The following is a 17,988-nucleotide window of genomic DNA, read 5'->3' as shown; positions in this document are numbered from 1 at the left end:
GTCTCCAGAACTGAACACAATACTCCAGGTGAGGCCTCATCAATGAGGTGTACAGGGGGATCATCACCTCCTTTTTCCTGCTGGTTATTCCTCTCTCTATGCAGCCCGGCATCGCACTGGCCTTAGCTTTCATCTTGTCATATTGCTTTGCCACATTCACATTACCTGACACTGTCACCCCGAGGTCTCTGTCCAGGTCCGTGCATACAGCTCCTTTGGATTACCGCACCCCAAATGCATGACTCTGCACTTCTTGGCACTGAATCCCTGCTGCCTATCCTTCTTAGATCACCTTTAATTTTCTCCACTCCTGTAGACGTGTCCACTCTGTTGCAGATTTTAGTGTCATCCGCAGACAGATAAAATTTTCCTTCTGACTCTTCCACTGTGTCGCTTATACAGATATTGAACAATCCATGTGGCACTCCACTCATCACCCTTCTGTCTTCTGTATAGGCTCCATTTAACACTACTCATCGTCATCTGTCAATCAAGCAATTTGTAATGCATTCTAACACCTTGGGACCCACTCCCAGGCTTCTCATTTTGTTCATGAGCTTCCTACATGACAGCATCTTGAAAGCTTTGCTACATTCCAGATACATCACATCATGTGCTCTTATTTATCTAATTATCTACTTGCCCAATGAAAAAAAAATCAGATTCATTTGACAAGATCTTCCTCTGGTAAAACCATGTTGCCTCGGATCTTGCAACCCATTGGATTGACGATAGTTGACGATCCTTTCTTTCAACAGCATTTCCACCAGTGAGGTAAGGCTAACCAGCCTCCTCTCTGATCTCACGTTTGTGAAGCAGGACCACCACTGCCCTCCTTCACTCTTATGGCAGAACTCCCATTTCTAAGGATTTACTGAAGAAGTCTTTCAGTGGACCCTCTCCCAGAACATCTCTGAGCTCCCTCGGAATCCTGGGATGTCTCTCATCAGGTCCCATGGCCTTGTCCACTATTAGATTTCTTAGTTCCACCCAAAATCTTTCTTCTGTAAATGGGGTTCCATCTACACCATTCCCATCTGTCCTCCTGTCTACTATAACGTGTGTACTCACCTGTACATATGCACGCCATCCCGTCTATACATATGTGTGTACTCACCTGTACATATGTACGCCATCCCCTGTCTATACATACGTGTGTACTCACTTGTACATATGCACGCCATCCGTCTATACATATGTGTGTACTCACCTGTACATTTGTACGCCATCCCCTGTCTATACATACGTGTGTACTCTCATGTACATATGTACGCCATCCACTGTCTATACATACGTGTGTACTCACCTGTACATATGTACGCCATCCCCTGTCTATACATACGTGTGTACTCTCCTGTACATATGTACGCATCCCCTGTCTATACATACGTGTGTACTCTCCTGTACATATGTACGCCATCCCCTGTCTATACATCCGTGTGTACTCACTTGTACATATGTACGCCATCCCCTGTCTATACATACGTGTGTCCTCTCCTGTACATATGTACGCATCCCCTGTCTATACATACGTGTGTACTCACCTGTACATATGTACGCCATCCCATCTATACATACGTGTACTCACCTGTACCCATGCATGCAACCCCATCTATACATACGTGTGTATTCATCTGTATCCATGCACGCCACCCCGTCTATACATACGTGTGTATTCATCTGTATCCATGCACGCCACCCAGTCTATACATACGTGTGTATTCATCTGTATCCATGCACGCCACCCCGTCTATACATACGTATGTATTCACCTGTACATACACATGCATAACTTCATGCACCAATAGTTACATTTGTCCCTCTGCACACAAATATTTGCCCGCCCCAACCCCCACCCCAGCAACCTCTGCATGTGACCCACCCTGTAAAGTGCTTTGTTTAACTGATGAACGGTGACATTTAATGGTAAATAAACTAATGTAAACCACATTCAAACCAGTTCACTCTCCTCTCTGATCCACACCCACACCCTGTGCTCGCCCCTCTGTACCCGCACTGTGTGCTCACCTGTCAAGTTTCTCCTCCGCATGGATCTTCAGGGCGTGGTACCTCTGCTCCTCTTTCTTCACTCGGGCTAGATACTCCTGAGCACATTTCTTTAGCACTTCTTCATTCTAGTTCACAAAAGGTTAAAGAGAGCAGCACTGCCATATTAAAAGGAAGGAAATAATCTCCATACACAGAAAACGCTGCAGGCACCACATGCATGGAACCAGAGCACTCACAGCCCTTCCTAACATCTCCCTGTGCAGAGCGCAGCCCGTATCTCCCCGTGCAGAGCGCAGCCCGTATCTCCCCGTGCAGAGCGCAGCCCATATCTCCCCGTGCAGAGCGCAGCCCGTACGCGGTCAGAGACAGCGGCGCGCTCGCAGCCTCTCCCGAGATCTCCCCGTGCAGAGCGCAGCCCGTATCTCCCCGTGCAGAGTGCAGCCCGTATCTCCCTGTGCAGAGCGCAGCCCGTACGCGGTCAGAGACGGCGGCGCTCGCAGCCTCTCCCGAGATCTCCCCGTGCAGAGCGCAGCCCGTACGCGGTGAGAAACGGCGGCGCTCGCAGCCTCTCCCGAGATCTCCCCGTGCAGAGCGCAGCCCGTATCTCCCCGTGCAGAGCGCAGCCCGTACGCGGTCAGAGACAGCGGCGCTCGCAGCCTCTCCCGAGATCTCCCTGTGCACAGCGCAGCCCGTATCTCCCTGTGCAGAGTGCAGCCCGTATCTCCCCGTGCAGAGCGCAGCCCATACGCGGTCAGAGACAGCGGCGCTCGCAGCCTCTCCCGAGATCTCCCCGTGCAGAGCGCAGCCCGTATCTCCCCGTGCAGAGCGCAGCCCGTACGCGGTCAGAGACAGCGGCGCTCGCAGCCTCTCCCGAGATCTCCCTGTGCACAGCGCAGCCCATATCTCCCTGTGCAGAGCGCAGCCCGTATCTCCCCGTGCAGAGCGCAGCCCGTATCTCCCCGTGCAGAGCGCAGCCCGTATCTCCCTGTGCAGCCCGTATCTCCCCGTGCAGAGCGCAGCCCATACGCGGTCAGAGACAGCGGCGCTCGCAGCCTCTCCCGAGATCTCCCTGTGCACAGCGCAGCCCATATCTCCCTGTGCAGAGCGCAGCCCGTATCTCCCCGTGCAGAGCGCAGCCCGTATCTCCCCGTGCAGAGCGCAGCCCATACGCGGTCAGAGACAGCGGCGCTCGCAGCCTCTCCCGAGATCTCCCCGTGCAGAGCGCAGCCCATACGCGGTCAGAGACAGCGGCGCTCGCAGCCTCTCCCGAGATCTCCCCGTGCAGAGCGCAGCACGTACGCGGTCAGAGACAGCGGCGCTCGCAGCCTCTCCCGAGATCTCCCCGTGCAGAGCGCAGCACGTACGCGGTCAGAGACGGCAGCGCTCGCAGCCTCTCCCGACATCTCCCTGTGCAGAGCGCAGCCCGTATCTCCCCGTGCAGAGCGCAGCCCGTACGCGGTCAGAGACGGCGGCGCTCGCAGCCTCTCCCGACATCTCCCTGTGCAGAGCGCAGCCCGTACGCGGTCAGAGACGGCGGCGCTCGCAGCCTCTCCCGAGATCTCCCTGTGCACAGCGCAGCCCGTACGCGGCCAGAGACGGCGGCGCTCGCAGCCTCTCCCGAGATCTCCCCGTGCAGAGCACAGCCCGTACGCGGTCAGAGACGGCGGCGCTCGCAGCCCCTCCCGAGATTTCCGCGTGCAGAGCGCAGCCCGTATCTCCCCGTGCACAGCGCAGCCCGTACGCGGTCAGAGACGGCGGCGCTCGCAGCCTCTCCCGAGATCTCCCTGTGCAGAGCGCAGCCCGTACGCGGACAGAGACGGCGGCACTCGCAGCCTCTCCCGACATCTCCCCGTGCAGAGCGCAGCCCGTACGCGGTCAGAGACGGCGGCGCTCGCAGCCTCTCCCGAGATCTCCCCGTGCAGAGCGCAGCCCATACGCGGTCAGAGACGGCGGCGCTCGCAGCCTCTCCCGAGATCTCCCTGTGCACAGCGCAGCCCATACGCGGTCAGAGACGGCGGCGCTCGCAGCCTCTCCCGAGATCTCCCCGTGCAGAGCGCAGCCCATACGCGGTCAGAGACAGCGGCGCTCCCAGTCTCTCCCGAGATCTCCCTGTGCACGGCGCAGCCCGTACGCGGTGAGAGACGGCGGCGCTCGCAGCCTCTCCCGAGATCTCCCTGTGCAGAGCGCAGCCCGTACGCGGTGAGAGACGGCGGCGCTCGCAGCCGCTCCCGAGATCTCCCTGTGCAGAGCGCAGCCCGTACGCGGTCAGAGACGGCGGCGCTCGCAGCCTCTCCCGAGATCTCCCTGTGCACAGCGCAGTCCGTACGCGGTCAGAGACGGCGGCGCTCGCAGCCTCTCCTGAGATCTCCCTGTGCAGAGCGCAGCCCGTACGCAGTCAGAGACGGCAGAGACAGCGGCGCTCCCAGTCTCTCCCGAGATCTCCCTGTGCACAGCGCAGCCCGTACGCGGTGAGAGACTGCGGCGCTCGCAGCCTCTCCCGAGATCTCCCTGTGCAGAGCGCAGCCCGTACGCGGTCAGAGACGGCGGCGCTCGCAACCTCTCCCGAGATCTCCCTGTGCAGAGCGCAGCCCGTACGCGGTGAGAGACAGCGGCGCTCGCAGCCTCTCCCGAGATCTCCCTGTGCACAGCGCAGTCCGTACGTGGTGAGAGACAGTGGCGCTCGCAGCCTCTCCCGAGATCTCCCTGTGCACAGCGCAGTCCGTACGCGGTCAGAGACGGCGGCGCTCGCAGCCTCTCCCGAGATCTCCCTGTGCAGAGCGCAGCCCGTACGCGGTGAGAGACAGCGGCGCTCGCAGCCTCTCCCGAGATCTCCCTGTGCACAGCGCAGTCCGTACGCGGTGAGAGACAGTGGCGCTCGCAGCCTCTCCCGAGATCTCCCTGTGCACAGCGCAGTCCGTACGCGGTCAGAGATGGCGGTGCTCGCAGCCTCTCCCGAGATCTCCCTGTGCAGAGCGCAGCCCGTACGCGTTGAGAGACGGCGGCGCTCGCGGCCTCTCCCGAGATCTCCCTGTGCACAGCGCAGCCCGTACGCGGTGAGAGACAGCGGCGCTCGCGGCCTCTCCCGAGATCTCCCTGTGCAGAGCGCAGCCCGTACGCGGTCAGAGACAGCGGCGCTCGCGGCCTCTCCCGAGATCTCCCTGTGCAGAGCGCAGCCCGTACGCGGTGAGAGACAGCGGCGCTCGCGGCCTCTCCCGAGATCTCCCTGTGCACAGCGCAGCCCGTACGCGGTGAGAGACTGCGGCGCTCGCGGCCTCTCCCGAGATCTCCCTGTGCAGAGCGCAGCCCGTACGCGGTGAGAGACAGCGGCGCTCGCGGCCTCTCCCGAGATCTCCCTGTGCAGAGCGCAGCCCGTACGCGGTGAGAGACAGCGGCGCTCGCGGCCTCTCCCGAGATCTCCCTGTGCAGAGCGCAGCCCGTACGCGGTGAGAGACTGCGGCGCTCGCGGCCTCTCCCGAGATCTCCCTGTGCAGAGCGCAGCCCGTACGCGGTCAGAGACGGCGGCGCTCGCAGCCTCTCCCGAGATCTGCCTGTGCAGAGCGCAGCCCGTACGCGGTCAGAGACGGCGGCGCTCGCAGCCTCTCCCGAGATCTCCCTGTGCAGAGCGCAGCCCGTACGCGGTGAGAGACGGCGGCGCTCGCAGCCTCTCCCGAGATCTCCCTGTGCAGAGCGCAGCCCGTACGCGGTCAGAGACGGCGGCGCTCGCAGCCTCTCCCGAGATCTGCCTGTGCACAGCGCAGTCCGTACGCGGTCAGAGACGGCGGCGCTCGCAGCCTCTCCCGAGATCTCCCTGTGCAGAGCGCAGCCCGTAGGCGGTGAGAGACAGCGGCGCTCGCAGCCTCTCCCGAGATCTCCCTGTGCAGAGCGCAGCCCGTACGCGGTCAGAGACAGCGGCGCTCGCAGCCTCTCCCGAGATCTCCCTGTGCACAGCGCAGTCCGTACGCGGTGAGAGATAGGGCGCACCTGCATTATGTCAGCACTGCTGCCAGAGATCAGAGAACCAGGGGCAGAGGCCGCGGCAGATGTGCTCTTCCTCATAGCCCCTGGACGGGAGGGGGAGGGGGGCAGGGCTGACAAATCCTGGCCTTACCTTCCGGAATCCCTCAAGGACCTCTTTCATCTTCTCGTATCTCCTGAACAGGTCTGCCAGTGACTTCTCCACGGAGTTGAGGTCGGACAGGGCCTGCTCCTTCTCCAGGATCAGCTGCTGCACCGTGTGGTGGGAGGCAGACTTATCCCGGTGCTCGTCCTCTGAGGAGAGAGAGGCACAGACATAACCCTGCGGCCATCTCTGAAGGACCACCTAGGGAGACAGCTCCCTTCTCATCCACGCACACGCGTGGCCGGCTTCCAGGACAGGGACACACACACACACACGGGCTGCATGCACGGCAGCCCCTGCAGCCTGCAATCTCTCTCTGCAGCTGAGCAAGGAGAGGACCCCTGCCGACACCACCCCTATCACCCCAGGGTCACCACTTACACTCACACCTGTCCACCGCCTTGCTGGGTCACCTTTAGGCCTTCCTGACTGCTCCTCCAGCCGTAGCAGCAGGAGGGCACCGGGGGCAGAACCTGGCAAAAGCCTCAGGCGCCCCCTTGGGAAGGGAAGGGAAGGGAATGGAATGGACTCAGACCGAAGAGGAGAAGGCCACAGTTTGCAGCTTTCCCGCCGCTGACCAGCGCGTCCGAAATCCGGCAGGAAATATTGCACAACACAATGCGAAGTGATCATGGAGGGGAGGATGCGGGGAATTAAAGTGCAGCAGGCAATGCGATGAGGCGGGGGGAATGCGAGACTGGACCTCTACTTACCTGGACTGCCTGAAAAGTGCAAAGAAGCAAAGCGCAAGAAGCCAAAAGAAGGAAAAGCAAAAGAGATCATCAGGGAATGCAGTTCAGAGGCAGGAAAATTAATGCAACCCCCGCAGGGCAGGCAAACCTGCAGGGAAAGCTCTGTTAAAGGGACTTCTGAGAACCAGCCCTGCCACTCCCAGCACTGTCCCCGGAGACTCCCAGTAACAGGCCCTGCCACTCCCAGCACTGTCCCCGGAGACTCCCAGTAACAGGCCCTGCCACTCCCAGCACTGTCCCCGGAGACTCCCAGGAGCAGACCCTGCCACTCCCAGCACTGTCCCCGGAGACTCCCAGTAACAGGCCCTGCCACTCCCAGCACTATCCCAGGAGAGAGACTCCCAGGAGCAGACCCTGCCACTCCCAGCACTATCCCAGGAGAGAGACTCCCAGGAGCAGACCCTGCCACTCCCAGCTCTATCCTTCCCGCGAAGTGAGACTCCCAGGAGCAGACCCTGCCACTCCCAGCACTATCCTTCCCGCGAAGTGAGACTCCCAGTAACAGGCCCTGCCATTCCCAGCACTATCCCCGGAGAGAGACTCCAAGGAGCAGACCCTGCCACTCCCAGCACTATCCCCGGAGAGAGACTCCAAGGAGCAGACCCTGCCACTCCCAGCACTATCCATCCCGCAAAGTGAGACTCCCAGGAGCAGACCCTACCACTCCCTGCACTATCCCCAGAGAGAGACTCCCAGGAGCAGACCCTGCCACTCCCAGCACTATCCGTCCCGCAAAGTGAGACTCCCAGGAGCAGACCCTACCACTCCCTGCACTATCCGTCCCGCAAAGTGAGACTCCCAGGAGCAGACCCTACCACTCCCTGCACTATCCGTCCCGCAAAGTGAGACTCCCAGGAGCAGACCCTACCACTCCCTGCACTATCCCCGGAGAGAGACTCCAAGGAGCAGACCCTGCCACTCCCAGCACTGTCCCCGGAGACACCCAGTAACAGGCCCTGCCACTCCCTGCACTATCCCCAGAGAGAGACTCCCAGGAGCAGACCCTGCCACTCCCAGCACTATCCGTCCCGCAAAGTGAGACTCCCAGGAGCAGACCCTACCACTCCCTGCACTATCCCCAGAGAGAGACTCCCAGGAGCAGACCCTGCCACTCCCAGCACTATCCCCGGAGAGAGACTCCAAGGAGCAGACCCTGCCACTCCCAGCACTGTCCCCGGAGACTCCCAGTAACAGGCCCTGCCACTCCCTGCACTATCCCCAGAGAGAGACTCCCAGGAGCAGACCCTGCCACTCCCAGCACTATCCCCGGAGAGAGACTCCAAGGAGCAGACCCTGCCACTCCCAGCACTGTCCCCGGAGACACCCAGTAACAGGCCCTGCCACTCCCTGCACTATCCCCAGAGAGAGACTCCCAGGAGCAGACCCTGCCACTCCCTGCACTATCCCCAGAGAGAGACTCCCAGGAGCAGACCCTGCCACTCCCAGCACTATCCGTCCCGCAAAGTGAGACTCCCAGGAGCAGACCCTACCACTCCCTGCACTATCCCCGGAGAGAGACTCCCAGGAGCAGACCATGCCACTCCCTGCACTATCCGTTCCGTGAAGTGAGACTCCCAGGAACAGAACCTGCCACTACCTGCACTATCCTAGAAGAGACTCTGAGGAACAGACCCTGACAGTCCCAGCACTATCCACAAAGTGAGACTCCCAGGAGCAGAGCATGACAGTCCCAGCACAGTCCCCATAGAGAGACTCCCAGGAACAGCACTGTCCTCGGAGAGAGATTCCCAGGAACAGACCCTGCCACTCCTAGCACTGTCCCCAAAGAGAGACTCCCAGGAACAGAGCGTGCCAGTCCCAGCACTGTCCCCGGAGAGAGACTCCCAGGAGCAGACCATGCCACTCCCTGCACTATCCGTTCCGTGAAGTGAGACTCCCAGGAACAGAACCTGCCACTACCTGCACTATCCTAGAAGAGACTCTGAGGAACAGACCCCTACAGTCCCAGCACTATCCACAAAGTGAGACTCCCAGGAGCAGAGCATGACAGTCCCTGCACTGTCCCCATAGAGAGACTCCCAGGAACAGCACTGTCCTCGGAGAGAGATTCCCAGGAACAGACCCTGCCACTCCTAGCACTGTCCCCAAAGAGAGACTCCCAGGAACAGAGCGTGCCAGTCCCAGCACTGTCCCCGAAGTGAGACTGCCAGGAACAGACCCTGCCACTCCCAGCACTGTCCCAGGAGAGAGAATCCCAGGAACACATCCTGCCACTACCAGCACTATCTACGAAGTGAGACTCCCAGGAACAGAGCAATACAGTCCTAGCACTGTCCCCAGAGAGAGACTCCCAGGAACAGAGCATTACAGTCCCAGCACTGTCCCCGGAGAGAGACTACCTGGAACAGCCCCTCCACTCCCAGCAATGTCACTGGAGAGAGATTTCCCAGCAACAGACCTTGACAGTCCTAGCAATGTCCTCAGAGAGATGCCCAGGAACAGAGCATGACAATCCCAGCGTTGTCCCAGGAGAGACTCCCAGGAACAGATCTTGACAGTCCTAGCATTGTCCCAGGAGAGATGCCCAGGAACAGACCCTGCCACTCCTAGCACTGTCCTCTGCGAGATGCCCAGGAACAGAGCATGACAATCCCAGCATTGTCCCAGGAGAGACTCCCAGGAACAGACTCTGATATTACAAGCACTGCTCCCAGAGAGAGATTCCCAGGTACAGGTTCTTCTCTTCCTAGCACTATCCTGGTAGAGATTCTCCCAACAACAGGCAGTGTCTCATGAGAGAGATTCCCTGGAGGAGATCCTGCTATTCCCAGCCCCCTGTCCCAGTTACTCCTAGCACTTTTGTCCCTTAACAGAATAACTCAGCAATGCATCTTCAGAGGAAATAATATAATGGGAAAAAGCTTAAAATCAAATTAGGGAGGATTTAAATGCAATTAAAAACAAAGAAATCAAAACTGTTGTTCAGGCAATGACAAGAGTAAAGATGTGGCTCAGAGAGACAGTGCCTGCACAGGATGTGGATTTAGAGTTAGCATCAATGGTTCGACCTTTGGATGATCAATGGGTTAAAGGGGCACTTAGAGGAGATAAGGCCATCATGCAAAGATTAAACAATTTCTTTGCTTCGTTGTTTACTGAAGAGGATGTTGGGGAGGTACCCGTAATGGAGAAGGTTTTCATGGGTAATGATTCAGATGGACTGAACCAAATCACGGTGAACCTAGAAGATGTGATAGGCCTGATTGACAAACTGAAGAGTAGTAAATCACCTGGACCGGATGGTATACACCCCAGGGTTCTGAAGGAACTCAAAAATGAAATTTCAGACCTATTAGGAAAAATGTGTAACTTATCATTAAAATCATCCATTGTACCTGAAGACTGGAGGGTGGCTAATGTAACCCCAATATTTAAAAAGGGCTCCAGGGGTGATCCGGCTAGGGATTGAAGAGTGGAAGAATGAGCCTGTAGAAGGGTTTGGACTGATGCAAGCCAGTTGTCTAGATAGGCTACACAATGTATATAGTTTTCCCTTAGATGATCAGCAACTACTTCAAGCCATTTTATGAAGACTCTCGGAGCTGCTGAGAGATCAAAAGTGAGAACTCGACATTGTATATAGTTACTAACATATATATTTATTTCAACAGTTATGTACTCTCTTCTTAATGTTATGTACTTTCTCTTACCATGCTATGCAATCTAATCGTTCCATGGAATTTCTCTCTCATTATAATATGTTCAATGTAAACCATTACGATGTGCAAACGGTTATCGGTATATAAAAACCTTTAAATAAATAAATAGATTGATAATCATTATGTATGGTAAAATGAAGATATTTCCTGTAATTTATTGTGAATTGGAATGTGTGTGCACCTATTCTTGAGACAGCCAATCGTTTGGGAGGATGGTACTGGAGCAGTTCATCTTGAACTTCTCGTTTTGCAGATGCTTGCAGATATTCCTGAAGCCTGCATTCCTTTCAATTTCTGGAAGAAGGCTCTGCTGCACTGGCTGGGAGTAGGGTTGATAGTTCTTGTGCTCTCTCTGACATACTGTCTGGGCTGCTCTTGCCACCATCAGCAGGAGGATCCAGAAGAGGTAGAGGCCCAACTGGAACTTTGCCCTTTATCAGCCCACATTCTCCTCTGCTGATGGTCGGGAGATCGGTCGAGGTCGCTGGGTCAGAGTAAGGTAGTACAGGTGAGTTTGGAAGCTGACTGGAGTCACTGGCAGGCAGAGGTCAATTCAGGGAATCCGTCCAAAGGGAAAGGCAGAACAGATAGGCAGGCGGGAAGGGAAGAAGCAGGACAGGCGGACAGACGAGGAACATAAGAACATAAGAACATGCCATACTGGGTCAGACCAAGGGTCCATCAAGCCCAGCATCCTGTTTCCAACAGTGGCCAATCCAGGCCATAAGAACCTGGCAAGTACCCAAAAACTAAGTCTATTCCATGTAACCATTGCTAATGGCAGAGGAGATTTGGATGACCTGCACTTCTCCTCGTCTGCCTGATTTTTATTGTAATCCACATTTGAATATGTTAGATTACGCAGAAAATAAATGATTTTTAAATAAGTAAATAAATAAATTGAAGAACCAAAGACAAGGACCACAGGAACAGAAAACACTGAAGCAACTTGCACTACTAATAGTAGGGAGACCTGTTGCCGAGGCAAGGCGTGACTGAAGCGCTGCCCTCTTATAGGGCCTTGACCTGACGTCATCAACAGGGATCGTGGGGTTTTTCCCGCCACAGTCCCTTTAAACGGTGAGAAGAGGCATGCGTGAGCGTCTAGGAAGAGGCGCGGCTCTCAGTGCTGACAGTGTCCAGCCGCGTGTACCGAGGAGGTCTGTGAAACAATGGCTGGTCGGGCTGGTGACTCTCTGCTGTGTCGAAGGGCGGCATCGGCGGCATTTGAAGCCAGTGGGGGCCCGGCCGAGAGATGAGAGTGGCAGTTTGCGGGGTTAGCCCGCAGACCACTGAACGTAACATGCTACTGCCAAGGACACATCCATTGAAAAGGTTAAGGTTGATATCTTCTCCTTGAATACAAGTACTGCCTTTTGCAATACTGAGGTTGAGGCTGTTTAAGATGTAAAAGGTTGCCAGTCGAAACCCAGTCGTCTATTCCATCTTTTCAGGTTAGAAAAAACACATCACAGCCTGTCTCATGACTCACCCTCATCTCGGAAGAGGACAAAGACAGAGGATCCTCTGATTCACAGGAAATTTCTGAATCTTCTTACATTTCTCCACTATACCATTCAGATGATGAAAAACGCTACTGGTTTTCCATCGGATCCCTCTATACAGTCCCCAAGGGTATATCTCCACTTGAGGATGCAGCATATCCTGCTTTTGTCCAAATTGCTGAAGTGAACGCCTGAGGAGATTTATAAACTCCAGTAAGGTACAAGCTCCTGATATTATGGCCCTCAGTGATGAGTGTGCACGGGCCGCACAGTAGGGAACATCATGGGAAGGAGCGAGATATCAGACATCTGTCTTGCTGATCCAAGAGAAGAGCAATGAGGACATCTCTTGAACCCCGGCTCGTTGTCCACCATCTTGAAGAGAGGTAATGCTAAATCTAACTCAGTCTTGAAGAAAAATATTTACTCTGTTATTATCTTTTTTTAAACTTTTTTAGGAGACTAAATAAGAATAATTATAATAAAAAGAAAAAAACTCTTGAGGGAAAAAACAACAACTACGAGTGTCTTGAAGCTGAGAGAGTGTAAAGAACAGATCCTTTCGCACCAGTGGAAGGAAACAGACTGAGGAGACTTTTGCCGTGACGACGGGGCGGGAAGGCCCGCACATGCTCAGAAAGATCTCCTCGGTTTCTCTGAGCTCTGAGAGAGCTTTTCTGTCTCAGCACCACCACCTGTGTGGCTGTTACTTGTCCACGGAGAAAAATCTGTCCAGAAGTTACCCAGAAAACCTCAGAGCACGGAAACAGCTGGAAAAAGTTAACCCCGATGAAGTTAATATCCGGCGACTAGCAGCTGAATAGGAACCTCTGAGCATGTTTCGAGAACTGACTCCTTAGTACTTTAGTGAGCAGTTCCATGGATATGTGTCAAACCCATCTGCTATCCGGGGAGGCCTTAAATAAAGATATGACAGAGGCATTCAAACAGCGCCTCAACATGAAGCAAGCCTAGCACCAAAGTCACGATAATGAGGCCGCAAGGTGTCAGGAACTAGGAACACGCTGTGGTTTTTAGCCGTTGTCGCTTCGTATTGATTCAAAACTGAAACGATAAAAATGTTCACAAATTAAAAAAAAAAAATCTTTTTGTTTAGTGTGCCCTTTCGATTTAGTGCGCAGTGTCTGAGCTAGTGCGCACTATTACAGAGTCAAAGAGTGAGCACGGGATCGATTAGAGCGCACGAAATGAGAAGAAAACTAAAACTCAATGACAGCTTTATTGATGCAGAATCCTATCACAAAATGTTTCTTCCCACACAAGAAACAAGAGGATTCAGGAGCTGGTGGGATAAGCACGGAGCATCTTTAGCTGTGAACAAGTGAGATGAAGACGCAGGCGGGGTGCATTTCATGCTCTCCAGGAGCTGCCACGTTCTCCCTTTCTCTGAACGCTGGGGTAAAGGTTCGGGTGCAGGACTCAGCACGGCACCACTTCCGTGCTTGTGGACCTGGAGCCACAGACTGCTCAAGCCGTGGCTGGTATGGGAGGTCAGAGGTCGGGGAGCGGCACCGTGGCAGTCACTTTCATGTGAAAGCAGGCATATTTCTATTTCACTGCTCAATAGAAGTGACAAAGACAAACCTTTAACTCGAGAGGAAAGAATCCAGGGCATGTATTACAATCTGATTTGAGATTTGGTTAATGAATGCATGTTGTCTCTCTCCCGCACGTTTAGCAGTTAATAGGGACAGGTGAGGGCAGCTTTTTGCTTATTAATCAGAAGGTAGCTAACGGCGGGGAAGAGGCAGGCGCGAGCATGCACAGTGGGACTCTGCTCACTGTTTGGGTACTGGGAATTTGGGCATTAAGGCTCACATGCCGTTTCTGCAGGGCTGCTGACTGCCTCCAGATGTTTGGCTGCTGGCTTTCTTTTCAGGAAGAATCCTTTACCCTATTACATGTGTGTGCTGAGCTCCACACGTGTTCCCTGGCTGTCACTCTCTCTGCAGTGGAAGGTCACAGTGTGTTCTGTGTGTGCTGAGCTCCACACGTGTTCCCTGGCTGTCACTCTCTCTGCAGTGTAAGGTCACAGTGTGTCCCGTGTGTGCTGAGCTCCATGCGTGCTCCCTGGCTGTCACTCTCTCTGCAGTGTAAGGTCACAGTGTGTCTTGTGTGTACTGAGCTCCATGCATGTTCCCTGGCTCTCACTCTCTCTGCAGTGTAAGGTCACAGTGTGTCCCGTGTGTGCTGAGCTCCATGCGTGCTCCCTGGCTGTCAGTCTCTCTGCAGTGTAAGGTCACAGTGTGTCCCGTGTGTGCTGAGCTACATGCCTGTTCCCTGGCTGTCACTCTCTCTGCAGTGTAAGGTCACAGTGTGTCCCGTGTATGCTGAGCTCCATGCGTGGTCCCTGGCTATCAGTCTCTCTGCAGTGTAAGGTCACAGTGTGTCCCGTGTGTGCTGAGCTACATGCATGTTCCCTGGCTGTCACTCTCTCTGCAGTGTAAGGTCACAGTGTGTCTTGTGTGTGCTGAGCTCCATGCGTGCTCCATGGCTGTCACTCTCTCTGCAGTGTAAGGTCACAGTGTGTATTCTGAGTTCCCTGGCTGTCACTCTCTCTGCAGTGTAATGTCACAGCGTGTCTTGTGTGTGCTGAGCTACATGCATGTTCCCTGCCTGTCACTCTCTCTGCAGTGTAAGGTCACAGTGTGTATTCTGTGTTCCCTGGCTGTCACTCTCTCTGCAGTGTAATGTCACAGCGTGTCTTGTGTGTGCTGAGCTCCATGCATGTTCCCTGCCTGTCACTCTCTCTGCAGTGTAAGGTCACAGTGTGTTCTGTGTGTGCTGAGCTCCATGCGTGCTCCCTGGCTGTCACTCTCTCTGCAGTGTAAGGTCACCGTGTGTTCTGTGTGTGCTGAGCTCCATGCGTGTTCCCTGGCTGTCACTCTCTCTGCAGTGTAAGGTCACAGTGTGTCTTGTGTGTGCTGAGCTCCATGTGTGCTCCCTGCCTGTCACTCTCTCTGCAGTGTAAGGTCACAGTGTGTATTCTGTGTTCCCTGGCTGTCACTCTCTCTGCAGTGTAAGGTCACAGTGTGTATTCTGTGTTCCCTGGCTGTCACTCTCTCTGCAGTGTAAGGTCACAGTGTATATTCTGTGTTCCCTGCCTGTCACTCTCTCTGCAGTGTAAGGTCACAGTGTGTATTCTGTGTTCCCTGCCTGTCACTATCTGCAGTGTAAGATCACAGCATGTCCCGTGTATGCTGAACTCCTTGCATATTCCCTGGCTGTCACTCTCTCTGCAGTGTAATGTCACAGCGTGTCTTGTGTGTGCTGAGCTACATGCATGTTCCCTGCCTGTCACTCTCTCTGCAGTGTAAGGTCACAGTGTGTATTCTGTGTTCCCTGGCTGTCACTCTCTCTGCAGTGTAAGGTCACAGTGTGTATTCTGTGTTCCCTGCCTGTCACTATCTGCAGTGTAAGATCACAGCATGTCCCGTGTATGCTGAACTCCTTGCATATTCCCTGGCTGTCACTCTCTCTGCAGTGGAAGGTCACAGTGTGTTCTGTGTGTGCTGAGCTCCATGCGTGCTCCCTGGCTGTCACTCTCTCTGCAGTGGAAGGTCACAGTGTGTTCTGTGTGTGCTGAGCTCCATGCGTGCTCCCTGGCTGTCACTCTCTCTGCAGTGTAAGGTCACAGTGTGTTCTGTGTGTGCTGAGCTCCATGCGTGCTCCCTGGCTGTCACTCTCTCTGCAGTGTAAGGTCACAGTGTGTTCTGTGTGTGCTGAGCTCCTTGCATGCTCCCTGGCTGTCACTCTCTCTGCAGTGTAAGGTCACAGTGTGTTCTGTGTGTGCTGAGCTCCATGCGTGCTCCCTGGCTGTTACTCTCTCTGCAGTGTAAGGTCACAGTGTGTTCTGTGTGTGCTGAGCTCCTTGCATGCTCCCTGGCTGTCACTCTCTCTGCAGTGTAAGGTCACAGTGTGTCCCGTGTGTGCTGAGCTACATGCACGTTCCCTGGCTGTCACTCTCTCTGCAGTGTAATGTCACAGCGTGTCTTGTGTGTGCTGAGCTACATGCATGTTCCCTGCCTGTCACTCTCTCTGCAGTGTAAGGTCACAGTGTGTTCTGTGTGTGCTGAGCTCCATGCGTGCTCCCTGGCTGTCACTCTCTCTGCAGTGTAAGGTCACAGTGTGTCCCGTGTGTGCTGAGCTACATGCATGTTCCCTGCCTGTCACTCTCTCTGCAGTGTAAGGTCACAGTGTGTTCTGTGTGTGCTGAGCTCCATGCGTGCTCCCTGGCTGTCACTCTCTCTGCAGTGTAAGGTCACAGTGTGTTCTGTGTGTGCTGAGCTCCATGCGTGCTCCCTGGCTGTCACTCTCTCTGCAGTGTAAGGTCACAGTGTGTTCTGTGTGTGCTGAGCTCCATGCCTGCTCCCTGGCTGTCACTCTCTCTGCAGTGTAAGGTCACAGTGTGTTCTGTGTGTGCTGAGCTCCATGCGTGCTCCCTGGCTGTCACTCTCTCTGCAGTGTAAGGTCACAGTGTGTTCTGTGTTTGCTGAGCTCCATGCGTGCTCCCTGGCTGTCACTCTCTCTGCAGTGGAAGGTCACAGTGTGTTCTGTGTGTGCTGAGCTCCATGCGTGCTCCCTGGCTGTCACTCTCTCTGCAGTGGAAGGTCACAGTGTGTATTCTGTGTTCCCTGGCTGTCACTCTCTCTGCAGTGGAAGGTCACAGTGTGTCTTGTGTGTGCTGAGCTCCATGCGTGCTCCCTGGCTGTCACTCTCTCTGCCGTGTAAGGTCACAGTGTGTTCTGTGTGTGCTGAGCTCCATGCGTGCTCCCTGGCTGTCACTCTCTCTGCAGTGTAAGGTCACAGTGTGTTCTGTGTGTGCTGAGCTCCATGCGTGCTCCCTGGCTGTCACTCTCTCTGCAGTGTAAGGTCACAGTGTTTTCTGTGTGTGCTGAGCTCCATGCGTGCTCCCTGGCTGTCACTCTCTCTGCAGTGTAAGGTCACAGTGTGTTCTGTGTGTGCTGAGCTCCATGCGTGCTCCCTGGCTGTCACTCTCTCTGCAGTGGAAGGTCACAGTGTGTTCTGTGTGTGCTGAGCTCCATGCGTGCTCCCTGGCTGTCACTCTCTCTGCAGTGGAAGGTCACAGTGTGTATTCTGTGTTCCCTGGCTGTCACTCTCTCTGCAGTGTAAGGTCACAGTGTGTTCTGTGTGTGCTGAGCTCCATGCGTGCTCCCTGGCTGTCACTCTCTCTGCAGTGTAAGGTCACAGTGTGTTCTGTGTGTGCTGAGCTCCTTGCATGCTCCCTGGCTGTCACTCTCTCTGCAGTGTAAGGTCACAGTGTGTCCCGTGTGTGCTGAGCTACATGCACGTTCCCTGGCTGTCACTCTCTCTGCAGTGTAATGTCACAGCGTGTCTTGTGTGTGCTGAGCTACATGCATGTTCCCTGCCTGTCACTCTCTCTGCAGTGTAAGGTCACAGTGTGTTCTGTGTGTGCTGAGCTCCATGCGTGCTCCCTGGCTGTCACTCTCTCTGCAGTGTAAGGTCACAGTGTGTCCCGTGTGTGCTGAGCTACATGCATGTTCCCTGCCTGTCACTCTCTCTGCAGTGTAAGGTCACAGTGTGTTCTGTGTGTGCTGAGCTCCATGCGTGCTCCCTGGCTGTCACTCTCTCTGCAGTGTAAGGTCACAGTGTGTTCTGTGTGTGCTGAGCTCCATGCGTGCTCCCTGGCTGTCACTCTCTCTGCAGTGTAAGGTCACAGTGTGTTCTGTGTGTGCTGAGCTCCATGCCTGCTCCCTGGCTGTCACTCTCTCTGCAGTGTAAGGTCACAGTGTGTTCTGTGTGTGCTGAGCTCCATGCGTGCTCCCTGGCTGTCACTCTCTCTGCAGTGTAAGGTCACAGTGTGTTCTGTGTGTGCTGAGCTCCATGCGTGCTCCCTGGCTGTCACTCTCTCTGCAGTG

At 55.1% G+C, this 17,988-nt stretch overlaps 1 protein-coding gene across 2 annotated transcripts in view; it reads right to left on the bottom strand.

Annotated features, from left to right (window-relative positions):
* The window catches only part of TACC2 (transforming acidic coiled-coil containing protein 2), a 76,308-nt gene that overhangs the window by 10,043 nt on the left and 48,277 nt on the right, over nucleotides 1-17,988 (bottom strand). For both annotated transcript variants that reach the window (XM_029610562.1, XM_029610563.1), the window contains 2 exons: nucleotides 6,119-6,279; nucleotides 2,029-2,135 (listed from right to left, as the gene is read on the bottom strand). In XM_029610562.1, the coding sequence (XP_029466422.1) occupies nucleotides 2,029-2,135; nucleotides 6,119-6,279 (268 nt within the window). The remainder of the gene's footprint in view (nucleotides 1-2,028; nucleotides 2,136-6,118; nucleotides 6,280-17,988) is intronic.

This window comes from Rhinatrema bivittatum, chromosome 7 (genome assembly GCF_901001135.1).
Source record: "Rhinatrema bivittatum chromosome 7, aRhiBiv1.1, whole genome shotgun sequence".
NCBI lineage: Eukaryota > Metazoa > Chordata > Amphibia > Gymnophiona > Rhinatrematidae > Rhinatrema > Rhinatrema bivittatum.
The sequence above is the reverse complement of the archived record's forward strand: the minus strand, read 5'-3'. Positions and strand labels throughout refer to the sequence as shown.